At 36.9% G+C, this 27,813-nt stretch overlaps 1 protein-coding gene across 1 annotated transcript; it reads right to left on the bottom strand.

The window, feature by feature from the left end:
* Nucleotides 1-2,236: 2,236 nt before the first annotated feature.
* LOC306850101 (ribosomal protein S6 kinase alpha-5-like) lies at nt 2,237-25,910 on the bottom strand. The gene is made up of 17 exons (XM_079385542.1): nt 25,632-25,910; nt 22,587-22,658; nt 22,288-22,506; nt 20,947-21,062; nt 20,268-20,369; nt 15,564-15,647; nt 15,269-15,372; nt 14,281-14,431; nt 13,997-14,158; nt 11,889-12,014; nt 10,776-10,909; nt 10,574-10,667; nt 5,863-6,033; nt 5,340-5,531; nt 3,215-3,374; nt 2,952-3,115; nt 2,237-2,871 (listed from the first exon to the last, which is right to left on the bottom strand). The coding sequence occupies exons 1-17, from the start codon at nt 25,699-25,701 to the stop codon at nt 2,584-2,586; spliced, it is 2,409 nt and encodes an 802-aa protein (XP_079241668.1). The 5' UTR covers nt 25,702-25,910; the 3' UTR covers nt 2,237-2,583.
* Nucleotides 25,911-27,813: the final 1,903 nt, after the last annotated feature.

The following is a 27,813-nucleotide window of genomic DNA, read 5'->3' as shown; positions in this document are numbered from 1 at the left end:
CAGGAGCACCAGTTTATGTGTGTTTGATGTGTGTGTGTGTTCGTCGGTGCGTACCCGCCGCTGGGTCCCAATCCAGCCCTCGCTATTTAAAAGTTCAATGATGGGATGTCTCATCTCGATTAGTGCACAGGAAGCGGAATGCATGATTTACTTAGAGACCAGAGTCTTGCGTCTGTCCCTAAAAATGGCAGTTATGTTTGCACTCATGAGGCACTGTTTAGATTCAGTATTTTATAATGCATAAAGGTCTTTCAAGATATGAACAGAAACATAAGAGGAAAAAAAGAAAATAACTTTTGCATAGCAATGTAGAGTTCAAGTGCCTTTCAAATAGTTTTGTAGTGCTTGAAAGATATGAAATGTCAGCCATCACAGCAAAATGCTCTGAATAATACAGATGGTCGTTCAGGCTAAAGATAAAAACGTTCCTTTCAACTGTAAAAATGCCACCACCAGCTAGATAACACAAACACCGAGAACCACATAATCAGCTCAGCAGTGTTGTACACACTTAAAATGAAAGGTTCTGTATTGTCATCGAGGAACCTTTAACAGCCATGGAACCAAGTGGAAAAAGGTTTTTCAGATTATTAAATGTTCTTCACACTTCGAAAGAAACATGTTATATTAGGAACTCTTCACTGAAAGAACCCAAAATGGTTCCTCTATGGCATTGCTACCATAGAACAGAGGAAAAAAACTTTTGGACTCCTTTTTATTTTTATCAGTGTAGTACCCAAGTCCAGACAAATCTGGATTTGGACTCAAGAGTCCAGGCTGAGTGCAAAAGCTCCTGAAAATATGAACTTGAGTCCTGTAACATTTCACTTCATTGTCACAAAACCTCAGAGGCTTGTGAAACAGATGATGCTAAGAAGAAAAAATGCAAGCACATCGTTTTAAACACCACAGACTCTGCCGCAGCACGTCTTTAAGCATCATTCCTCTAACACAGGGCCAAAAACACAACATGCCACCATCAAACAGGAAACCACAGATGTCTTTTAGTTAGCGTATAACTTCATTTCGGGCTAAAATGTAGCCCTGCAGTCATGGTTATCTTCTTTAAGATAAGCATGTCATTAGGTTTTGCAGACGCTTAAAGTCAGCATGAATCAAAACCCATTTTCTTTCTCTCACGTGATGCATTCTCTAGGAAAACAGTATAACAAGACAAAAATGTAGGGAGGGACACGAGTCCATCCATCTGAAACTGATTGAAGCATGAAAAGTAGCAGCATTACAGAGCAGAATGCAGCCAGATTGAATGCAAGTTTGCTAAAACTGTGGCAAAAGAGCCATTTAGCTACTGGTTAGCATTATCCAATAGCCTGAGAGGCCTAAGTGATCGAAAAGAAAGTTACATTTTGGTTTGTCACTGTTCACAATAAAATCTGGTGCATTAAAAATTTTAAATGAGTCCATTTTGATTTTACGTTGACTTTAAATAAGCAGATTCTCAGCTTGAACTTACACTCAGGCATAAAACTTTGAGTAAAGCAACACCCAAAGCAACACCTCTAGAGTTCTCTCATTTAAGACATGGTCACATTAGTGAAATTTCAGTGATAAACCAAAAAACTTCCATTGTCTACTGTAGATATTAGCAATGCACAAAGCAATCCTCACAAAGAAGTCACTTTTAGACCAAACTGCATCTTCTTCTGGTCATCAAATTTGCACGAAAAAAAACTGAACATGATGCAAAATCTGCCTAGAGAAATGTTTTGCACCTTTGCAAACTTTCTAAATGCGCAGATTCCTATTGATATAACTGGATTTCGCCCACAAAATTTCTTCGAGCAAGAGTAAATGTGACTGCACCTTCAGTCTCTTAAAAAAATAATTCAAGTTTAAAAGAACAAATAAATAACCTGAGGAAAGGATCTCAACAGAAATTTCAAACATGTAAATATGAAACAAGCCATCTTTTTTTTACCTCCCCAAGGGTAACTAACAAGAATTTTACAATGAAATGCTTCCATGGAAACTATTAACACCTAATTGTTGCTACTTCAGTAAAATCTTTTGGAAGAAGTCAAAGATCAAAGCTAGATATGTGAATCAATACCACAAAGCTCCCAGCACAAATGGAGCTGTTATATTTGACAAATTGGTATATACCAAATATGTATCATATACCAAATTTGAGAGAAATCTATATAAACTAAATTGTATTAAATTTAATAAATTCTATTTATATTATTTTAAAATACATATCCCTTTCCTTTTTTTTGCCCAAAGCAAAGTGCCTGGTCTTTCAGGACACTGCAGAAGCAGACTTTCCTTTTTTCACCATCAGTGGAAGGTTTGATGCTCCTAAAAGTGAAGTTCACCCTCCTGTTTGAGACACTGGACTGGATGCAGTGAAGTTTCGCCATGCAGGACTTGAGCCAGAAGTTTACTCAAGCTCAGTCTTCAGCACTCATGGTATGCATCTATTGCTAGTGATGGATTTGAGTTGGTCCCCGCATGCAAATTCTGGAGTTGTATGGCCTTGCCAGAGCGTGAGGAGAAAGAACGGTGGGATAATTATGTATCCTAATTACGTAACCTATCCTGTTGTCCGACTCTCAGATGGGTTTACTCTGTAAATGTGAAGGCAGCCTGGGGTTCGCCTTGAGAGGGCTCATCATCAGGGCCTAGAGTGAGAGGTGTGCTCACAGAGAACTGGGGAATAATGGCTGTCTCTCCATCTGGTGGCATCTTATCCTGAGACTGGGAGGAAGAGGATGATGAGTGTGTGCTCTCGCTGGAGCTGCTGCGGGTCTCTGTGCTGGTGCTGGTCTTCTTCATCTTTCTGCGTTTGGCCAAAGGAGCCTTGTCAACCGTCTGGAGTCGGAAGCCCTCCCGCTTACACTTATTAAAGGCCTGGGGAAGACAATAACAGTATTATGTTACGTTGTAATCTTTATTTTCTAGCATCCTTCTGTTTTTTTTCTCTTTCTTACATTGAAGGTGGCTTTGACACAGGTGTGCACTGATATGGTAGAAGATCCCAGGATGTCAGGGGTCATAAGAGGGTTGGAAGAAAGCTGACTGTCATCCTGCAGCCAGGCATTATAGCGTAGGCCACACATTTTTATCCGCTTGTCAGGGTCCACCGTCAGCAGCTCTGAACCATGAGTAGGTCAGGCACATTTTAGTTTTAACAAATGCATTCCAATTTAAATCACTGCAAAACGGTCTCTAAACATCTTCAGCTGTGTCTTACCTTGTATCAGATCTTTGGCCTGATTGGACACATTCCTCCAGGCTTCACCTTCGAAAGAGAAGTCTCCTTGTTTGATCTTCCTCATAATCTCTTCTGCACTTGTGTGCATTAGACTCTTCCCATGGCACTGAAACGGGACCTGGCCAGATAGCATGGTGTACTGCAACAAAATAAAAAACACAAGTGCACCTTAATGCAGGGTACCTCAAGGTTCTATCTTAGGACCAATTTTTTTTCTTCATATGCGATTCATTAAGAAAAAAATACATGAAATTACCTTTACTGTTATGCAAATGATACAGAGCTGTACCATCATTTTAAAGTCAAATTTATTTTCCAAATAAATGTTCTTGGTTTTATTGTGCACAAACCATTAGTATGCATTATTCCAAAGAAAAATTTTAGTAATCTTTCATGAAAAAGTTATCATTTGGTCCACCTCTGAGACAACTTCCTGTTTTGAAGATGTCACCAGGACTGTGCTTTTGAGGGAAACACTGTAGTCCTCCCCAATTGACTATAAACACTCTTTTTGATCCAATCAATTCCTGATTAATAAAATCAAGCCCGGTCTTACATTTATTGTGATAAGAAATGTCACATTATGGATGTATAATGGATTAAAATTTTAAATCCTTTTTTGATTGCCAAGATGATGTTTAAATGTTGGGACAGTTCACGTTAACAAACATTACTGTAAATATGCAAAAATTAGCCAAAGGATTTATTTGTCTTCAGTCCCTGGAAATAATGTTACAGTATCACCCTAGAAAGAAAATATAAAATCACACATCATCATCTATCAACATATTAAAGCTGTTTTGAAGAGATTAATCTTCTAGCTTGGAGCCATTACCAAACAAAAATCTTTCTTTTCTTGAACAGGACAATCAGTGAGCGTCTGACTGTCACCATCAAGAGGGACCATATTTCTTCTACGGACACAGTATACAGTTTTGTTATGCTTTTAAAGTTGTAAGTGTAATAGAACCATGTTACTCTGATCTTTGCAGTTTCCATCACACCTATAGATCTCTTAAATGTGCTAACCAGCTGCTCCTTACTCATTCGTGGTGCTTTATGTTTAAAGATAATTGTGCCTTTTCTATTGGTGCCGAGGTTAGAAAATAGCCACACTTCATTGTGTTCTCATCAATACATTCAAATTGTGCCTTAAGACTTATTTATTGTAGCTGGACATTGTCACAATGTAACGGTCATTGTGTGCTGGACAAATGTAATGTGTAATTTCCATTTGTTTGAGCACAACAACCCTGATCAACTTTTTTTTTGTGCTATATCAATAAATTCGAGATAATTGTTATGAAAAGTAAATGGAAAAAAAGTGCACAGCTAAATAAGTTACAAAGCTCTTGTCTTTCTCAGCACTGTGGTCTCTCTTCATACTGTGCAGAGCTCCAGGGATTCTCAGCTCACAGCCTGTCAGATATCATCACGTCAAACTCTGCTGCGCTACTCTGTTCTCCCCCCAGCCAGGTCCTGCTCCCCAGTACAGAGTGCCACAAAAATAACTCAGCTATATGGACATCTCCCCCTGGATCCATCTCGCTATCGCCGCTCATCTTTCTCTCAATGAAGTCCTAGCTGGAAAAATCTCTGCTTAAGGGTAGTCGGGAAGACTCCGATCAGCAATGCTAAGCTGTTTTAGAAAGGCTTGATAGTTTGTTTATTTTGGTTGGTGTTCAAGTGAATAAGTGTCAGAAACAGCAAGACATGGATTCATATCCAAACGGAGCATTTATACATCTACATGAAGGAGGATAAAAGCTTGTGTGGATACAGAATCACATATTTGCAGAAACAGGAGAAAGCACTCATATTCATACAAAATGCACCATTCAGGTGTTTTATTTCCATTAAAAAAGGCTGAAAAATTAGTTTCTCTTCTCCATAAAATTAGTTTCAAACCCTGGGCTTCCCTGCAGAGGTTAGTGGTTGACCGATATGGATTTTTTTCACACTCACACTCATTTAGCACTCAGCAGCCATCTTGGTAATGCATAAATATGAGCAATCTAGAAAAAAAAATACAAAAATAACCCTTCCTAGTACTTGCATACTTACATACTGTAGGCATTATGTGCAGTATGAATATTGGCCTTACCAAAATAACTCCTAAACTCCAGAGGTCACAGGACTCATCGTAACCATCATATTTGAGGATTTCCGGTGCAGCGTACTGAAGAGTGAAGCAGGGGGTCTTCAGGAGCTGATTGTCAAGGGGTTTGAGCCGTGCAAAGCCAAAGTCAATCACTTTTATCTCTGAATTCTCAGTGTCATCAGTGAAGAGCAAATTCTACAAAGAGAAAAGAGATTAAAGAAAACTCCATTACACAGTCAGAAAAATAAAGCAAATTAAACCTTATTAGTTTACCAACACAAATGTTTACTAGTTCACTGTTCATCAAACTGAAATACAAGCAAAATTGAGGAACATAAACTTTACAAGGCAGATGTTTCTTGAACAAGTTTCCTTTTAATTAAGAGAGAATTGTCAATCCTGAGGCCTAACTACTATGTAGAGTTCTGCCCAACCTGTACTTTGGGGCCCATCGGCCTGGAGTGCTGTGACATGTGGGTTGTACATTTGAGATAAATGACAGTGGATGTGTTGTGGCATGCTGTACCTCTGGTTTGAGGTCCCTGTGCACCACACCAACATCATGCATGTGGCTGACGGCAGACACCAGTCTGCGCATGATGCGGCTGGCCTCCGTCTCGCTGAAGTGCTGCTTCCTTCTGATCCTCTCCAGCAACTCTCCACCTTGCAGGAGCTCCAGAACAAGATATGCGTGTAGCTACACAAACAAAGTAGTTTTATTTTAATATCATTGATATACTATTATAGGTTTGTTAATATTTTGAACTAGATTTTATTTTTATATTTTCCCTATTCACTTTTTAGTTTTAGCTACTCTATATAGTTTGTATTAATTTTTATTTATTCCTTTTATTTTTTATTTTTTTAATGCTTTCAGATAAATTAAATGAAAATGAGAAATGATTGCCTTTCAACTAGCAGAAATAAGTTATTTAAAACTTATTTCAGTAAATGTTTATTTTATTTTATTTATTAAAATGTATTTTTATGGTTATATTTTTAGTTTAAGTTAACAATACTAAGTGTTAGAGAGCTCAAGTCATTCAGCGTCACGACGCAGTGGTTATCGCATATGCTCCAGTAAATCTGAGCCTTGGTGCTCATGTGAGCAGTAGGGTTCGAGTCTGGCCTCAAACACAACAAATTTCTCCTCTTTCCAATAATTTACTGACACTTTCTTATCAATCCACATAATAATAGAAGCATAGGCAGTGCCGATCTTCCCTATGCACAAAGTTCACACTCTCAAGGATGATTTAAAGGGTCATAAAACACATGTTTTGAGATGTTAACATATATGAACAGGTTGCACATCGGTGAAAACAAAAATAGCACTCATTATGTCAATTATTAAGCGAAAAGTGGTTATTTGTTCATTTTTGGAACAATTTCGTTCTTCCGGTTCAAAAAGCAAAGTTGAACTAGGGTTGTGCAATTAATCGAATTCGATTATCATGCGCATCTAGTCAGTTAAACCGGTTTCTTTATTAGTAGTTAATCGCCATCACCTGCTTTCAAATGGAGCAGGAATTACTACACAGAACCGTAATTCACTTACAAGCTAGGCAATTTCGTGTTCATAATCGAAGGCGAACACGAAATTGCCTAGCTTGTTGTTGAACTACGGCTCTGTGTAGTAATTCCCGCTCAATTTGAAAGCAGGTGATGGCGATTTACTGCTAATCACTGAACCAGCTTTATTGATGAGATGCGCATGATGATCAAATTTGATTTAATTGCACAGCCAAGTTGAACCAACATCTAAAGTGACGTATACGAGTTAATTTGCAGTGGTGATTGGCTGTCGTGGCTGGAGAGTACGCGTCTACGTCATTAGTTTTCTGAGCTCTTCTCAGTATTATTTATGAGAATGAAGTCTTATGATCTAATCACTGCGCTGTATTATGCATGATGTCGTCTTACAGCAGAGAATTCAAATCTCATGAACGAGCTTCCGTGCTGTCAGTTTACCTCTGTAAACATGACTGTAACAATATTTTATATTTAACAAACACGTGGAGCATGCATGAGAGAGCAGTTCCTGCGCAAACACCATGATGAGTTTAACAACACTCTCTGCACCGATCATAGTTCATATCCGGACCAGAGTTTGTGAACATATTTCATATTCTCTTGTGCTCCAAATTTTAACCAGCACCATGTATGCGCACATATCATGTCTTCTTCAAACAAAAAATGCCCAAATAAGGGCACTGATAGAGTGGAACATCAATCATGAACGCGATGACATGACGGATTATTGTGATACACAGTAAACAAAAATACAGACTGAAAATTAAAAGAAGAGTAAACAAAAAGTAACTATGCCTTTATTCTTTCTGTTTTAAACTGATGCGTGTCATTTGTTCTGAGACTGTAGTGCTGGTAAAAGTGAAAATATTATTTGAACTTTTAAATGTGCTTCATTTTTCATATATTCCAGTATCTCTGCTTATTTATTTCAAATAATAATTTATCAAAACATATTGAAATTGTTCATGATAGTCGTTAGCCTCTAATGATAAGATTTCTTGAGAGTTCATTATCATTATTATATTTTTAAAATATATCAAGGTGGCCCCCATCTCCGTTGTTGATGGTTTTTTTCTTTCTTTCTCTGCTCATATTTTAATAATAATTTGTCTGTATAATGTGTTGTAGGTCTGTGCTTTATTGGCTGTTTTCTCCCCTATTCCCACCCTCTACACTCCCACTTTTCCAGTTTTACACGCCCATTTCTGGAGTATTTTTCAAATCTGAGGTGTGAACGACCAGTGCTAAAACAGGGGAGTTTCATGAGACTTTAATGACTAGTACTACTGTGTGATTAACAAAATATTAGTTTTAATTTTGGCGTCCAACAATTATGACACAATGCCACGTAACATCCAAACCAGTCAAATCATGTAACAGGACTGTTGTAATATACAGTCTCCTGCTGTATGTGCTCAATACTACACAAGAATTAAATGAGTATTGAGCTGCGAAAGAGCAAAAGGGAAACACAGACAAGTATAAGCTATTTAAAGCTGCAGTCCGTAAGTTTTGCCTCTTTGTCGTCATCTCTTTGAAAACCTTGTAGTCACTTGCGGAATTATCTTCATTGAGTGGGTTGTGCTCTGGTACGGCTCCAGCGTGGATGAAACTAATGTTTTGAGGTGAATGTGTAGCTGTCAGTCACCGCACCGGTGTGAATCCTGTACGTAGTAATCACAGATTCTAGCCTATGTCTTGGAATATATGACCCAAATAAGAACTTTAAGCTTATATTGTCATCTGAACATGCAAGTAACAAGTCTGCCACGTTTGTTCTGACCAAATGAGGAAAAAAGCATACCATAAATCACACTACCAGCAGTGATTAAATCTAAAGATCGGTTAGCTCATATCACATTAAACTGTGCAAATTATCATTATTGTTATACTTTATTCTCAAATTATTAATGTTAACAACATCAGCATTGCGTGACTATGAGTATAATGTGTATTAGCATGTAGATTTCAATTTCTGTACAGTCTAATCTAATTGTCATACCATTCAAATTTTATACCAAGAAATTATTTTAACCCAAAAAGCAAACTATGCTCTCTTCGAACTGGTTCTCTTTAAAATACAAATCTTTTTCTGTGGTGTGACAAACTCAGAAGATGCTTATAATATTGCTTTACACAGATTTGAAATGCAATCAGTTTTTCTTACTGTAAGTGAACAGTTGAGAAAGTAGCTGAATGCTTATCAGTATATTAAATCTCAGTCTTCATTCAGTTTTAAAGTGACAGCTAATCCTGCTGTTGTAGGCTAGTATTTTTAGTAGGCTAAATTGTTTATTGTGTATCTTTTGTTTATAATTATTTTTTTATTGTACTACTGACTGTTTTAACTCTCTGTTGTTTGTTGGCAGTGAAACTGCTCTGAAAGTACAGATTAAATTGAAGACATTTTGGATGCACTGACAGGGAACCCTTGACAAAGCTTTGCTCTAGGCCCCCAGAACTCTAGGACCAGCACTGAGCATAAAACTAAATATAAAATTAGGGACCACAAAGAAATACATTATTTGCAAGAATAACCACATGGAACAGTATATGATCGCAATTACACAGACAGATAATCTATTATGAAACGCAAAGCCTTCTATCCTGGTGGAGACGTACATTTAATGACAGGAAGAAAGTCAGAGGGAATGCTGCCTTTGAACTCAGAACGAGCTGGAAAAATCACCTGGCAAAGGTTCAGATTCAAGATGATTTAATAAATGGACTTCAGTCTCATTATACGCTGAATGAGTGTGAATAAGTGAACGGCAGAACAAGTGTTTGCGTGCCGTACGTGGGTGGGATGAGATAGAAAAGAGTGTATGAGTGTGCAAGTGTGTGTGTGTGTGTGTGTGTGTGCACGAAAGAAGAAAGAGAGGCAAATGAAAAAGAGCAAGCTAATATCTCTCATTATCTCTGGTATAGAGGAACAAAGACCCTGACCGGGCAGGGCGGCTTTGCTTTTCATCTGGGGCACGGCACTGGGTACAGAGGATGGGGGCTGATAACCTCCAATTGGCAAGTGGGCACGCACACACATACACATTTTACAGATCTGAAGAGGTGCCCAACTGACTCAAGCTTATCATAATAATGAATAGTAGGGCGATGGATCAGGATATCTGGCACACACACAAAATAAAAAAATAATACAAATAACATACATATATATATATTCTTTTTATTATAATTTCAATATCATAATTTTTAATATCATAAATATAATAATTTTTGTAATTCTAAAACAAACTTTATTACAGTGTTTACTGTACAAGCTGTCTTCGTAATCTATGTTTTATGTTGTCTATTTTTAGTCTCCCATTGACTTTCTTTGGCAAAGCAGATGCACTTCTATTTTTTTATTGCCCTGCAGGAAATGTAAATCTATGTTTTCTCTTTAGGATTTATTAAATAAGTAAAAAGGACCAATTTGATGTTGTTGTAATGTAAACCAACCATGGTGTTATTTCTCCAGTTAGTTTTAACCTTCTTTTGTGCTGCATCTGATAAAGACTGGACTGTAATTGAGACGAAGTACAAAGAAAAGGAAGGGGACAGTTTATGAACAGGAGGGAATTAAATCTGGGGCAGGTGTGAGGACAAAGAGAGTTCAAACTTATTCAGGCTAGTCCAGTTCATTGAGAGAATGAGGCTTTGATGTGCACATGAGCTCTAGGTTTCAGTCTCAAACACAGTCTTACCTGGTCGTGGTAGATCTCATGTAGCTTGACTATGTTGGGGTGTCCATCACACAGTTTGAGAGCAGCGATCTCTTTCTGCGTCTGTGCCTCCATTCTTCAGAACAGTAAACTACAAATTACTTCCACGAATATTAGCCTACATAATTTAACTGAACTTTAAATACATCCAAAAAACTCTGTTAGCAGGCTGCATAGCTAGTACCTTTTACTGACGATCTTTACAGCGTATTTCTGTCCAGTCTTTTTGTGAGTGCACTGTCTGCAGATGGAGAAGCTTCCCTCTCCCAGAGCATTCTCCCTCAGGTCCATCTCATAGTTCATGTAGAACGGAGAGTCCTACAGTCAGTTCGTTAGAAGTTTAGAGGTCAGATAAAATCCACTTACAATGTTAATCAAGGTTTCTTGCACCAAAACAAATGTAACATACTTTCACATGACCTGACACTTAGAATTAGTTCATTTGTTTCCAAGTAAATTAGCCCGTTTTGATTGGCTAGCCTCTATATTTTGTTGAATTTCAAACATTTATCAACATTTATCAGAATCAAGTTCATGATAAATCTGAAACTGCTGCAAAGGTCATATGTTATTGTGCTTATGGTCAGTTTTTGCTGATTTATTTTGATAAATGGTCTGGATGGACTGTGAAGGGAGCTTTGGTTGTAAATGTTGCAGTATGTCTGCAGAGTACATCTTTTAGAAAAGCAAAGAAAATCCAGCTGCTCTTGATTGTTTCTGACACTTCTGGAGAAGGGTATAAATTAGGGCATAAAATGTCAGGTTTTTAAATTTTGCGCTACTATTTTTAATTTCTGGTCTACGTACACACAAGAGATGGATGTCGTTGGATTTTTTAGTGCATCACGCCCATGAACACAATGTTCTAAAGACATTTTCAAATTTAAAATAGTCCAACATTGACAAGCAGTGCAGAAGTTCAATTTGAAAAAAAGAGACCGATCAGATGGATCTGGGGGCAGAATAGACATCTTCAGTTGACAGTGTACATCAGCAACATTTTATTAGAGTTTATGCGCATTTATGTGCCATTTCTGCTAAATACCACTGCACTCCATCTAGCTGTTTTTAAACAAGAATAATAATAATAATAATAATAATTCATTACATTTATATAGCGCTTTTCTGCTTTTTTCTAAGCACTCAAAGCGCTCTACATTGTGAGGGGTGGTGTCTCCTCGTCCACCACCAGTGTGCAGCATCCACCTGGTGTAACAGTATTTTAACACTGAAAAAAATGACATACTTCAACTTTAAATGTTGTGATGTTTTACAAAGCAGCAATATGCAGACTGACCTTCATCATAGCGCTACGGGCAACAGCGGCAGACCCCGGCCTCTCTGACCCACCGCACAGCTGAGCTGTGTCGTCCATCACCGCGTTTCTCTTAAACAGGATGGAGGGAGCCATGAAGGAATAGCCCTGCAGATACAAACATCTATAAACACACTCAATAACAGAAGAGGGAACTAATGTAGAGGAAGTTTCAGGGAGACTGACAGAACTCAAACACCAAGGCCTTTTGCATTTCTGCAAATCCTTCATGCTGTGGGACTCCAGTCACATTGTTTGCGACAACTGCATCATGTGCGCCTATCTAAATAAAGCCTCCGACAGCCCATGTCCCACTTGCACGGCCAGACTGCAGCTGTGTGCTACATGGGAGGAGGAGTGGTTGGCTGGATGGATGAGAGGATGGCTGGACGGAAGGATGAGGAGATGAATGGTTGAAATGCTTTTAATTGCTAAGCCAAGGTATTTGATTGCCCTGCTTTTCAAATTATCACAGTCCTCTAATGCAGCTTAATTTCAGTTTGTGAGGAGTTTGAGTGGGTGGCTGGGTTTATATACGGCTATGCATGTGTGTGTGTGCTGTGGAGCGCTTCGTAAGTTATCATTGCAGACGTCGCTGCAATTGTACCGCCCGAGAATTACGAAGGATCAAAATTCCAGGGCACATGAAAGGCGAACGCTTAGAAAAGCCTAGATGAAGTTGGTAATCAAAGGTTGAAGGAGTAATTGAGCCAGACATGGTTGTTCTCGCAGACGCCGACCTTTTATTCCATGACAGAGCCGTTTAATGGCGGCATTGATCCGCCAGACTGAAGGATTCAGAAGGCAATCATAGACACCATCTCTTTCGCAGCCTCCCATTTCAGCTGGCATCATGCTATAGGCAACGTTATGGATCAAGCGGCATCAAAAATAGTCATTCACATCTGATGCTTGAATCCATCTCCATATCACCATAATTACATCTCCAAACAGCTCTCTAATTCATCTGAATACCAACATAGACAGCCGGGCTCATGTTGCGCAAGTGATCATTATAAAGGCTGACTTGCCCATATCCACTTCGGTACTTCCTGCTTACTAATAATGGAGGGTTAACTGAACAATTATATTCTAAAGCAACATCAAATGTCCACTCGTGTGCAGAAATTCATTCTCAGTGTCATAAATAAATGCTCCGTGTGAATCAATATTGTTTTAGGTACATCACACATTGGATGACATTAGTGAAAAACTGATATATTGGCCTGGAAAACAAATCAGATGATATTTGGTACGTTTGGGACAATTCTGCTTCAAAAGCTGCACTTTTTTGAGTGAATTTTGAGTACATTTCCATAAAATACACTACCATTCAAAATTTGGGGTCGGTAAGATTTTCATTGAAAGAAGCTAACGCATGCATGCAGCAAGTATGCATTCATTTGATCAAAAGTGGCAGAAAAGACTTACAATTAATTTAGAATTATACTTAAAAAATAATTATATTCATCAAATAATTCTAAAAAACAATGCATCAGTTTCCAGAAAAATATTAAGCAGCACAACTATTTTCAACATTGAAAATAATAAGAAATGCTTCTTGCAATCAGCACATGACAATGTTTTCTGAAGGATCATGTAAAAACAGGAGTAATTGCTGCTGTAAAAATTCAGCTTTTCCATCATAATAACATAACTAATAATAATATAATAATTAATATAATATAACTTAATATAATTGCGTATACGTTATGACATTGAATGATTACGTAAATGAACTGAACCAGTTAGAGGAAAAGAATTGTGCTTCCCCGTTTGACCGATGCTATAGATTAAAGGTAATAATGTTTTAAATAAAGTTCAGTTTTCTTGCACAGACCGATAGTTGCGCTTCATAAGATCTCAATATATCGTCAGGAGCCATGGGAATCAATTTTGTGCTGCATGACATGCTTTTTTTATTCTCAAAGACGGGCAGCTGTTGACATGCATTTTATGAATCAACAAGCACCATGGTTTAAGCTAAAAATCTTCTTTACTGTTCTACCCAAGAAAAAAAGCCATCTATATTTTGGATGACCAGAGAGTGAGTAATTAGTTGTAATCAAATTAGTTGTTAATTCTACTACCTGGAAGATGCGGTCACAGTTGTTTGGAAGTGCTGCCGGGGAGTATGTTGGGTCCATCTCTGTAAACTCCTCAGCAAAGTTGCTAACATCCAGCTCATCACGAATTACAGGCTTAAACGGAGCCGGAACCTTCTTAGCAGCTAGATCCTCCCAGTTCATTTTCTAGATCAACCATAGTCAAACATTTTAGATGGTGAATTAACTTTAAAATGCCAATGAAATGACTAGGGAAATAATTATTCTTTTCTACTAAAAAAAAAGTCAATTATTCATTTTTGTCTTGCCTGGTAAAATGGATGGCTTTTCACATTCTGGGCCCCTGAGGGCCCGGAGCCCAGCCTCTTCTTTGGGTCTCTTATTAGCAATCGCTGGATAATGTCTTTGGCCAGAGGCCCCATGTCTTTAGGGAATGGAGGATCCTTTTTCATAATTCTCCTATTGGGCAAAGAGAGAGAATAAATAAAAAAGAAAAAAAAACAACAACTGTACCCTTCCTTCAGATTTGTATTGGAATTATAATAAAACCAAGAAGGGTTAAAAAAAAAAAAAAAAATGAGTGCAGCTTTAAGAAGATAATTCAATGATATTTTGTGAACATACTGATCTAAATCAAACAGTCAACTCATGATTTCAAAGCAAGACAGACTTCTAGATAATAAAAAGAGAACTGGTGTTTAACCACATAAAGGCGTGCAGAGAATTAGAGTTGGAAACCGAGAACTAGTTATTATTCAAAACAAGAATTCAAAAGAAGAAATCAAAAATAAAATTAATTTTTGAAGTTTCAGATCTGTTCAAGTCTGAATCCTGAACAAATTACTTCTATGAGCCACCAAATTTAGTCATGTCAGATTCAAAATTACCCCCCCCCCCCAAAAAAAAACAACAAAAAAAACTATTCTTGTTATCTGTATGTAAGGCTCATGGTACTCTAATAGTTTAGTTGACTGATCATATCTGTTCATATGACAATGTGTGTTCATAACAAACAGTATTGGTACCCAGTGACTTCCTTTCAATACAACGAAAGTCAATAGGAACTGAAACCGTATAGCTACCAACATTCTTCAAAAGTATTTTCTGTTGTTTACACAGAAGAAAATAGGTCATATGGGTTTGGAACAACACGAGGGCAAGTATTTTCATTTTTGGGTGAACTATCCTTTTAAAGAATCATTAATGGAACCAGAGTTGCTAAGAGGGATCAGAATAATTAAATTCCTTACTCCCATACAGACAATACAGCTCTAAGTGTGTGTATGCTGGTCTTACTCGGCAATGTCAGAATGAGAGTTCTCATCGCCATCGACAGTGAAAGGAGAGCCTCCGGTCAACAGCTCATACATCAGAACTCCCATACTCCACCAGTCCACTGCCTGCAGGAGAACAACACAAGGGATATATTCCCAAAAGCACATTCAAATGTATGCTGATTAGTGCAAAAATTAATTAATCACTTTTTTCAAAGTCAAACTTTAAGCTGCTGTGTAGAATTTAAGAAAATTACATGCGTAATTAAACAGCCCTTAAAAATGTGGTGAATGGGCGGATAAGCGATTCACTTTACCTTGTCATGTCCTGACTCTCCTCCTGCTACAATCTCAGGAGCCATGTACTCAATAGTTCCACAGATGGAATAAGCCCTCTCTACCTACAAGACCAAAAGGGTTTATTTTACTGTTTGCAAAAACCTATATCTCCCTTGCTTCCAAATTTCCTAAAGTTTCTTCTACAGTTTCAGTTTCCACAATTGTCTTTGTAGCATTCAGAAATGATTTTCCTTCAGAAACACAGATGTGTGAATGTTTGGTTTAGGGCAGGGTATCAGCAATTACCTCATGATACGCTGCATATCAAATAAAAGTCACGATTCAATACATCAGCGTGTTTACTCAACCCAAAATTCTCAATCTACCATATGCCAGTTGTCATATGTCTTACACTACTGACAGTGGAAGCATTGACACAGAATGTTCACTAACAATGGACCAATCAGTTTTGAGAATTTCTTTGTTTACTACTTTATTATCAATAAAAAATACATTGGTATTAAAAAGAAAGATTACATTTGGTCAGACAAAAAAAAACATTCAAACTCGTAGGCCAGAGACCAGAAACATAATGAGCTGGCTTTGCAGTAATGGTCAAAATTATTCACATATATACACTACTGTTCAAAGGTTTTGGGTTGGTAAGATTTTTATAATGCATGTTTTTTGAAAGAAGTTTTATACTCATCAAGGCTGCATTTATTTGATCAACAATATAGTAAAAACTTAAATATTTTGAAAGTATTACAATATATAACTGTTTTCATATATTTTAAAAGGTATTATAATATATTCTTGTGAAGGCAAAGCTGATTTTCCAGCAGCCATTACTCCAGCCTTCAGTGTCACATGATCCTCCAGAAATCATTCTCATATGTTGATTTGCTGCTCAAGAAAATTTCTTCTTATTATCAATGTTTCTTATTATCAATGATTCTTTGATGCATAGAAAGTTAAAAAGAACAGCATTTATTTGAAACAGAAATCTTCTGTAACATTATAATTGTCTTTACTGTCACTTTTAATACATTTTATGTATTCTTGCTAAATAAAAGTATTAATTTCCTTCAAAAAAAATCTTACTAACCCCCTTTTCACTCGTAGTGTATCAATTGCAACAAAGTATTTTAAAAGTTAAAAATGAAATGAAATGTAAACCTATGCATTGAAACATTATTCTTCATTCTAGAATGATTAATTACTGCACTTAGAGGCTGTTGAGGCTAAGACTAAACGCCATCTGTGCTTTCTAAATTGGGCAAAACTGCTTTCTGAATTATGCGGCATATTTGCGGAATGAAATACATGAAAACATCTGGAACAATCTTCTTTAATATCCTATGTGCATTTAACATTCTTGCCACATGTTTACCGTTACAAGCACATGGCTTTTATAATTAAAGTTCCTGCGTTCATTTATTAATTGCTTTTATTTTTATGCATCTCATAATCAGCACATTTCTGTCGGATGAATTTACTCGTTTTGTGCTCGCCGGTTTATATGTTCTCTGTAAAGTCTTAATAGTCACAGGCGTGTTTTCAAACCACACTTGTAAAAAAAACTTCTGGCTGAAATGGGTTGTTAGCTAGTACAACAAAGGTCAAACTGAGAAAAACAAAAAGTTAACAAAGAACACCAAAACATGCATGATAAGCGATTACAGCATTGAGTAAACAGCCTTGCGCTGTAATTGCATCCATGGGACGGAGAGAGGTTCAGTGTGAACTATTGAAACATCAAACAGAGCATCCCTGACAGGGCAGGACGTGCAGGATATTGGGTGGTCCCCGAGAATAAACAATCATTTGTTATAGATGCACTTCTCAAAGACGAATGCTAAAACCCTACACAACAACGCAACAAGAACTCTCATAATACAGATCTTTCAACATTTCTCAAACACCCATAACAAAAATTCAGAAAAGTGGAAGCCTGGTTGTTTTTTATAAAGAACACTCAGTATTGCGATATTGCAAATATCATGACAACAACAGCTGTTAAATATTAAACACTTGTTGCTGGCTGGTCTAATCAAATATCCTTTAACCCTCCCAGTAGTTCCTAAACTGGAATGTCACCCTAACACAATGTTCCCTCTAAATATTTGTTCCGGCAAAACCTATTTCTATTGGGCAAACCCACGGAGCCGACCATCTGAGAAGAAACACCCCTTCAATGGGTCATCACTTACAAAGAAACTAATATATAAATAACCATCAACATTTAATAACAGTTCATTTCTTCAAATGTTTTAAAGGAACACGCCACCTTTTTTTGAAAATAGGCTCATTTTACAACTCCTCTAGAGTTAAACAGTTGAGTTTTACCGTTTTTGAATCCATTCAACCGATCTCCGGATCTGGCTGTAGCACTTTTAGCTTAGCTTAGCATAGATCATTGAATCGGATTAGACCATTAGCTAACTGTGTCGGAATGGTGAATTGTCTTTACTGTCACTTTTGATCAATTTAATGCATCCTTGCTAAATAAAAGTATTGATTTCCTTCAAAAATATCTTACTGACCCCCTTTCACTCGTAGTGCATTAATTGCAACACAGTGTTTTAAAAGTTAAAACTGAAATGTAAACCTATGCATCGAAACATGATTCTTCATTCTAGAATGATTAATTACTGCACTTAGAGGCTGTTGAGGCTAAGACTAAATGCCATTTGTGCTGTGTGTAAATCATATGTATGTAATTTACTGCAATATTCACTTTAAATGTAGCACTTATGATGCAGGACAATGGTTGGTAATTTTCTTTAAGTGGTTGTAAAGCTTATTCAGCCTTTTTTCCTTGGCTAGACAACAACTTATCTGATGGCTCCCACATACGTTTGTTTGCACAGGTTGAGCACATGGTTTTGTGGTGTATATGCTGCTGCAGATGCGACCAACGAGCTCTTTTTGCAAACCGCATGGAACTTATCTGTATCTGTGATGTTTTGCCCATAGCATGCTTTTCAATAACCAGAATTATAAATAATTTGATCCAGAATTATATGAAAAAGAATCATGCAGTTAATATGAACTGCTATGAAGTAGGAAGACTGTGCTAGGATGCAGCCTTATCTCATGAATTAATCTGCACTGTTTATGTCTGAAAATTATTTCTCCCATTTTCACTTCCACACTGAAAATCTGTGGATACGTGGACAAACTCCAGCTGAAAAGCTGAAACTAACAAATTTTTAAACCTGCATTCTGCGCAATAACAATAAGATTCAGATCAAACAAATTTTGATATTCCATAAAGATAACCTGAGTAAATACAAAACAGTTTTGAAATAATGCTTTCATTTATTAAGGGAAAAAAGCTGTCCAAACCTGTCTGGCCCTACGTGAAAAAGTAATTGCCCCAAATATAAAAACTGGTTGTGCCACCCTTTGCAGCAACAACTGCAATCAAGTGTTTGCAATAACTGGCAATGAGCCTTTCACATTGCTGTGGATACATTTTGGCCCACTCTTCTTTGCAAAATTGTTTTAATTCAGGCACATTGGAGGGTTTTCAAGCATGAAAGGATTTTTTAAGGTCATGCCACAGCATCTCAGTTGGATTTAAGTCCAGATATTGACTTGGCCACTCAAAAACCTTAATTTTGTTTTTCTTTAGCCATTCAGAGGTGGACTTGCTGGTGTGTTGGGATCATTGTCCTGCTGCATAACCCAAGTGTGCTTGAGCTTGAGGTCACAAGCTGATGGTCAGACATTCTCCTTCAGGATTTTCTGATAGGGTGCAGAATTCATGGTTCCATCAATTATGGCAAGTTATCCAGGTCCTGAAGCTGTAAAGCAGCCCCAGACCATCAAACTACCACCACCATGTTTGACACACAACAGGACACACACCTTCCAAGAAGTTCAACTTTTGTCTCATCAGTCCACAGAATATTTGCCCAAAAGTCTTGGGGATAATCAAGATATTTTTTGGCAAATGCGAGACGAGCCTTTGTGTTCTTTTTGGTCAGCAGTGGCTTTTGCCTTGGAACTCTCCCATGGATGCTGTTTTTTCCCAGTCTCTTTCTTATTGTTGAATCATGAACACTGACCTTAATTGAGGCACTTGCACTTGCCTCAATTAGGGTAAGTGTTCATAATTCAAACAATCAAAGTGCGGACTTAAATCCGACTGAGATGCTGTGACATGACCTTAAACAGTCCATTCACGCTTGAAAACCCTCCAGTGTGGCTGAATTAAAACAATTCTGCAAAGAAGAGTGGGCCAAATTCCTCCACAGCAATGTGAAAGACTCATTGCCAGTTATCGCAAAAACTTGATTGCAGTTGTTGCTGCCAAAGGTGGCACAACCAGTTATTATATTTAATAAATTAAATCATTATTTCAAAACTGCCTTTTATTTACACACAGGTCATCTTTGTGTAATATTAAAATTAGTTTGATGATCCAAATCTTCTGACAAATATGCAAAAAAACAAAAAAAAAAAAACAGGAAGGGGGCAAAAACCTTTTCACGGCACTGCATGTATGCATGTATGCATGCATATATATATATATATATATAGAGAGAGAGAGAGAGAGAGAGAGAGAGAGAGAGAGATTTAAAGTTACAAATTACTTTAGCCATTTTGATGTTTGTAAACAAGCACAGTAATTTTAATCATTAATGGTTTAATAAAATATGGATAACTGACAGGAATCCAAAGTACAAAAATAATTTATCAAAGGAGAAAAATATGTAGAGTAACACACTCACCTCATGGAACTCCTTACTAAGGCCAAAGTCCGTCAACACGATGTGACCGTTTGAATCAAGAAGTATATTCTCAAGTTTTAGGTCTCTGTAGACGATTCCCAGCTGAAAAACACAAAGGAACGAATAAGCTCTTATGTTTAGACGTGTGACCAAATACTGCACTTTTCGTGTCATAATTCACCACATTTTTTTGTCATCCTTGCCAAAAGAATTTGCTCAAATGTTGTATTCACAACCTTAACTTGTCTGGGGTCATTAAATGCAGCCATTCACCTGGGAAATGCACCAATACTTTAATAAATGGCAACATAATAGGCAATGACAAAAAAATTTGACTGAACCAAAACAATGTTAATCTCACTGTCAAGGTCCTTCCTACAAATGCTGCAATGCCTCCAGGGCAACTCTCTTCTCTCTGAATAATGGCTGCTATGCACAGAACAAGCATGCATTAAAAACCCTTTTCGTCCTCTTTTTGTAAACAGCCTTCGAGATAAATTTGCCCTGGCCTGGTTAACTGAGTGAGGAATTGATCTGAGCAGGCAGGAGAGAGGAGAAGTACCTTCTGAGTAAAGGAAGGAATTACTTTCACTATTCTCTCGAAATGAGGCGCCGTTCAGTCAGATTGCAAAGGAAATGAAGAGTGAAAATAAGTGTGCAATTTTTGCAGCAATTTTACCTTATGCAAGTGCTCCAGTGCTAGTACAATCTCCCCGCTGTACAAGGTAACCTCTTGTTCTTTAAAGCGAACTCTTTGGACCAAGTGTGTGAAGAGCTCACCTCCATTCACATAGTCTGCAATTGAAGGTATATAAAACAAAATTGCAACTGGTCAAACACACTTTTATATTTCTTATGCACCTGGTATTGTGCAAAATCCTGCTTTAATGCTGACACTGACACCATCGGCTCCAAGCATTACCACAAAACCAAGAGTTCCTGTAGTGGTATACAGGCTTCCGCTTTTCATTATTAAAGCACATTAACTGCGTTACAATTCACAGGGTCTCTACACACTTGAGAGGGGATGTGTAAAAGTTCACTTTATTTCAAATGTCCTACAGCTCCATCAAACAACACCTGAGTCACACAAAGGAAGGGTTTCAAGCGTGATAATGTACAAACAAAAATCATCAATTACTTATATATTCATCCAAATTATTTAATTTAATGTAATAAATTATACACTGCTGTTTGGGATCAGTAAAATGAAGAGGAAAAAAATGTTTCTTGAGGATCAAATCAGCATATAAAAATTATTTCTGAAGGATCATGTGACACTAAAGACTGGAGTAATGATGCTGAAAATTCAGCTTTGTTATCACAGGAATACACAACATTTTAAAATATATATATGTATATAAAATAATACTATTTCACAATATTACTGTTTTTAACTGTATTTTTATTTAAATAAATGCAGCCTTGTTGAACATTTGACCCTTCTTTCAAAAACATTACACAAATCCCCAAACTTTGCAACAGTAGTGTATTGTATGTGTATTTTCTATAAAAATCAACGATATTATACATTTCTTAAAAAGAGGTCAACATTTTTACGCATGTACCTGTTATGAAACATAATAATAATGGTATTCTAACAGTCACATCTTCTGCACTTTATACTCTCGCACTGCCCAGCAACCACTTCTGAGGTTAATTAAGCTGAATAAAAACGCCGGAGATTGTGCACAATGACTGATGGGTAAATTTCCCTGCCCACTTCCTGTGAAGTGAGATATCGGTGTATAATTGCTCACTAAGCTTTCTGCAGTCAGACTGACTAAATGCTCCCTATGACTGAATCACACTTGATGGCCAAAACCTTATAAAGTCTGCTTGACAGAGCACTAGTAGACAACAGGAACATACCCATAGTTCACTATAACAATACTGGTGAGCAAGAATGCAGAGGAATTACTCAATCTGCACAGGTCACACTCTTTTAAAAGCAGAAGTAAAATTGAAGCATAAAACAGTTTGAATTTTTGCAATCCACAAGAGAGAGGAGAGAGCATACCTAAAATGAGATGCAATTTGGTGTCTGTCTGGAAGGCATAATGGAGTGTAACCAGGAAAGGAGACTGTCTGATATGCTCGAGGACCTGTCTCTCTGTGCGTGTGTGCTCTGCCGTCTTCGCCTTCTGCACAATAGTGGCCTTTTTCAACACCTTCATGGCATAGAGTTTACCCGAATCATGGCCGCTCACCTTGCGAACCAAGAACACCTTGCCGTAGGCTGCCCAGAGGAGAAGAACGATTTGTTAGTGGAGTAGGAACAAAGATAAGCAAAGAACACATACTTGAACTGTCACTGACCTCCTGTTCCCAGCACTTTCAGCAGCTCAAAGTTCTCAATGCCCACTCGCTCCACGTGACCCGTCAGATTGGCTGGGGAAAGATTTAAACACATCCATCTGGTCACACGGCCAAGAAATCGTGTTCTTCACTTAGATTACATACAAGAAAACCTCCTGTAAACCTTTTAAACTTTGGTTACTTGAACCTTTGCCACTTTCTCACAACAGTGAAAACAGAAAATGTGTTCAAAATGGTGAACCCTTGGAGATGAGCCTCCAGCTGTTTGTATACAGCATGCAGCTTATAAAAAGGTCCAGATGGAATCTTTTTTATGCATTTTCTGCACTGACTTTAAATATTTAAACACGCTAAAACAACAGTGAAAGCATTATGAAATCAGGCCAAAAAAAAACTACCATTCACATTTTTGGGGTCAGTAATTTTTTTTTTTTTTAACCAATTAATATCTTTATTTAGCAAGGATCCATTAAATTGCTCAAAAGTGCCAGCATAGACTTTTATCATGTTAAAAAAAGACTTCTATTACAAATGTGATGTTCTTTGGAAATTTCTAATCTTTAAAGAATTTGAAAAGAACTAGGGCTGCAAAATGATTAATCATGATTAATCACATTCAAAATAAAAGTTTGTTTACATACTATGTGTGTGTAGTACTGTGTATATTTATTATGTATATATAAATACACATATGTATATTAAAAAAAACATTTATACTTGTATATAATTTATATTTATTAAATATATATAAATTATATATACAAATATATTCAATTATTAAATAAATGCAGACTTGGTGAGCATAGGAGACTTCTTATATATATATATATATATAAAAAAAACGTTGAACAGTAATGTAAATAACCAAGAGGCAGAACTATGAATTAAATGCATTCAAATTCTGCAGAAATCCGAGTTCTGCAGGTGCAGATTATGTGTGGGCCTGCTCATAAATATGAAGAGCCTGATGATTCAGAGGAAACAAAACAGCATTCATGAATGAGACATAGACGAATGCGAGCATATGTGTGGTATATGTTTACACGGTAGCATGCAGCCTGAAGTAAGGTCACTTGTTTTATGCAGTAGACACCAATGAGCGTGACCAGTGAAGTGAACACATTCCTGCTGTTACCCTCAATTACAGTAGCACTGCATCTCACACAAAATCATGATCTTTCTCCTTCTTTGCAAATTATCTGATTTTAGAAGGGGGAAAAAAAACATATTCTGTTACCACATCCTCTGACTAGATATCGAGCAGCTTATTTAAGGTGTGTGCAAGCACTAGAGAGGCCATGGGAACTACCATGTTTATTATTATGCTTCCAAACCCTGACTTTCTCCACTCGGGATCCAAAAGCGTTAATGGAAAGAAGCTGGTCCCTATTGGGCTTTCTTAGGTGAGCCTTATCAGGTGACCGCCTTCTAGTCTTTAGTTCTTCATTCTTATGTTACACATTTTGTTAATCATAACTAGCCAGAAACAATTACGTGCCTGTAAACTGATCACCCGCATTGACCTGCATTAGTGATACAGTAATGCTCAGAGTCTAATATTTGAATCTGGATAAGCAGCTTAAATACTTGAGACTTGTGGTCGACTGATATGGCTTTCTAATGGCTGAACCACAAAATACAATTTAATGACTGCAGAACAATATTCAATATTTCTTGATAATAGAAAATGTGATCTATTCATAAATCTCTCTTTTGGAAATGCTATTAATAACCACATGGAATAACCACTGCTGTTAATTTGGCCTGGCCGATACTTCAGTAGTTGGAACTCATTTTTATGACATGATGCACAAGTCAAAACAGATCTCTAGACATGAGATCTGTGTCAAGATGGCAAAATAAATATTGGCGATTTTCATTGATATAGTAAAAAATAAGGCCTGAAACGCTAAAAAATGGTCAGAGAAAGAAGGTTCTTAACCTTCAGAAAGTGGTTGATGGTCAACTTCAGGTTAAAATAAATTTTTATGAGCTGTTTTACTCACTATGCTTTCTTTAGGTTTTTCTTCAAAGTTTTTGTTATGAAAATTTGTCGAAATACAGTTATGTTTGGTTTATAATTTTTTTCTTACAAAAACTTGGATAACAGAGTTGAATTATTTAGTTAACGAATGCAGTCGTACTAAAATTTGTGAAAATGGAATGCGATTACATCCAATCATGTTGTAGAAAAATTATTTTTTTTTTTATACAATTTTAAGAAATTATACATTTTCTGTAATAGTGCGGTAACATGGTTGTGCTAAGAACGTGGAACAAAGATAAAAATGTATTTTCTGTCATGAAAAACTAGTTAAGAATTAAAAATACTTTGAACAGTTTGTTTGGTTCTAGTTTCTAGAAGTAGTTTCTCATGTTAGCTTAATTTTATGTTGCATTATAATTTATCAAACATATCTAATAGGTCTCACAACAAAAATGTGGCATTGGTGCATCTAAAAAAGTCATAAGACAACAAAGTACTGTACCATACTGATGGAATGTGCCTACTAAGCATTTACTAAGACGGGCAAGTGAGGACACAAACCTGGTAACTTCATTACTATACAAAGACAACATCAGGGCCCTAGAGATTAAATTAGCTCCAGTAATTGGGTTTCGTTGGACTCAAGGCCATGTCATGACTGAGCAACTACTGAAACCACTGACATATAATAAATGCAATTAATTCCATACAATACAATCCTCTTCTTCAATGTCAATTTGATTTCTTTCAAATGTTTCAAACACTACATGCACTGAAATGCAAGTGCACTTAAGTGCAACTGCGGTTATGAATGTGAATTATGCAATCGCACATGCAAAACATCCTCTAACCTCAAAGTACTCCAGGCTGGAGGATCATTTGTGATACAGACATCAATATATTAATATAGGCTACTAATAGCATTTATTCATGCTTTTACACTAGCCGACCAGCTAACATTAAAGCCGTCTCTTCCACTATATAACGAAAACATTATTTATAAATAAGCGTTGTTTCTTAAATATAAGCGCAGGGCAGCCTGCCCGGCGTTCATTTACCGTTTCTGAGCTCGTGTTTGACGGTAAACAGGTCACCTTCCCCCGAAGAGCCCTCCATCGTAGACGGCATTACTCGCGTGACTCTTTCCTCTGCTCGCTGCACGACACTAATGCAAATACTACGATAGAGACAGTCACAGCAGGATTACGTAAACGGAGTTGTTGCTATAAAGCAACCTTTTGGAAAACAATGTAAATGACAATAACTGCATTCTCGTGGGAAGGGCAGCGGGGCTGTAAATACTACAGCTGCACTAACAGAGACACACACGCCGAGCCCCATTAGACACGCCCACTGGAGCTGCTGGGAAAATACTTCTGTTCTATTGGACCCCCCGACTGTCACTCAACGCCCATCGAACAACGTACAGTTGTACTTTAACTATTTAAATGTTAGAGATAAATTAAATATGAGTATTTTTAAACAATGAATATTACTAAAAATATATGATAATATATTAATAAATATATTTAAAAATATTGTTACATCAATAAATAAATATTTCTTGTAGGAATTTATGCTTATGCATTTTATCTTATTAGTTCGTCAGAAAACTGGCCTTTTTTGGAAGGGTGCTTAGATGTTCTCCAGAAGGCTCCAAATGTCAATTTAAGTTTGTTTTGTTGTTGTTTTTTTTACAGAGTATTATTAAAAAAAATAATAAAATTTCTCAGCTCAAGAACCTTAAAGGGATAGTTCACCCAAAAATTAGATTCTGTCATCACAGCCAAACAGTTGACGGCACCCATTGACGTCCATAGTACTTTTTTTCATATATGGAAGTTACTGGCTACTGTCAACTGTTTGGTTAACAACATTCTTCAAAATATCTTCTTCTGTGTTCAACAGAAGAAAGAAACTCATGTAAGTTTGGAAAAAGTGGAGGGGGAGAAAATTTTCATATTTGGGTGAATTGGACAGATTAGCAGTGTATTAGTTGTCTACAGTAGAGATATGCTGGAATGTATTGAGTGGACTTTAATTGCCCTTCAATCACTGTTTCCCCTCTATTGTATATTTGATAAGTGAGTTGACATTGTGCATTATGTGCATAAAGACTCCAGTGGTACACTTCTAAATGCCTGAGGCTGTTGAGAGAAAAGAGCAGGTTTATAATTTCTCAAGGGGGGAGGGAAGCCTGTGTCCTCGTTTGGACAAGCAAAGGCCTGTTAACTCCACTTCTATTATTATATGTTCTATTATAATAGCTTTACTTCTTTTTAGTGCAATCACAGGGAACACCCATACTCCTAGTATTTATTGTAAACTTCCTACGCAGTTATAGATAGTTTACCATGTAAATATTCCCTAAACAAATTGATTTAGACGTTTACACAATGTACAGACAAGAAGTTGTAGCCAATCAGACACACAAATACAGGTAGGGAAGGCACACCTGTGCATGTGCAAACAAGCAGAGCTTATTAAGATTATTCTTAATGTTTGTTGATGGTCTGCATGGTTCTGTCTGTAAAGAATAACAGGTTTCCAGTTTTCCATAGAGAGAATGTGGCAGTAATTGTCTAATTTTGTTTTGTTTACTACACAAGCTGTTCCTTTTGTAGGTCTTAATAACATTATAGAGAAATAAGTAGGGACCAATATAGGTAACAGCATTGTTCTGTTGTACTTATTGCAGCACATAAAACTGTTCAGTTTACAGTCCTAAAAGCCAGAAGAGAATTACCACTTCAGAGTCACCATGATAAGGTTAAATTAAACTTCAAGAGAAGTAACACTTTCTAATTTACTGTTTATAGGTTTTAAAGCAGCTTTTGAGTCATGATAGCATCCACTTGAAGAGAGGGTTAACATTACTTAGACTGCTAGGATTTCTACAGCATAAATTACACAGTCACCATGTTTTCTGAAAGTGTAGGTTGCTAACAACTTGCTAAATACAGTTTGCTATAAATATTTTAAAACAAAACACAATCTCTTAACCTAATGTTAGATCACAGCTGATTCTACTCACTAAACTAAATATAATTTCCCAGTTAGTCTTTTGGATTGAGGTAAATTGACATAATTACTGAACAGCTCTTAATACAGTGATGATTTCAGTAAAAACCACATAATTATTTTTTTTGCAAATGAAAATTAGGCTAGGTGAGGATAAATGTACATGCTGCTCAATAGGTTGTTCCATAACACATTTAATTCAATGAAATCACAATCTGA

Source organism: Barbus barbus (assembly GCF_936440315.1).
Source record: "Barbus barbus genome assembly, chromosome: 30".
NCBI classification, from domain to species: Eukaryota; Metazoa; Chordata; class Actinopteri; order Cypriniformes; family Cyprinidae; genus Barbus; species Barbus barbus.
Note: the sequence above shows the minus strand (reverse complement) of the source record. Positions and strands in the feature narration are given on the sequence as shown.

Bases quoted from the DNA above. Each gene is read 5' to 3' on its own strand.
- LOC306850101 (XM_079385542.1), bottom strand. From the start codon at position 25,701: ATGCCGTCTACGATGGAGGGCTCTTCGGGGGAAGGTGACCTGTTTACC. The intron at 15,648-20,267 runs GTGAGTGTGTTA...TTGGTCTTGTAG, and splicing joins TTAGTAAGGAGTTCCATGAG to GTAGAGAGGGCTTATTCCAT. The intron at 3,375-5,339 runs GTAAGGCCAATA...ATTTTGTTGCAG, and splicing joins GGAGTTTAGGAGTTATTTTG to TACACCATGCTATCTGGCCA.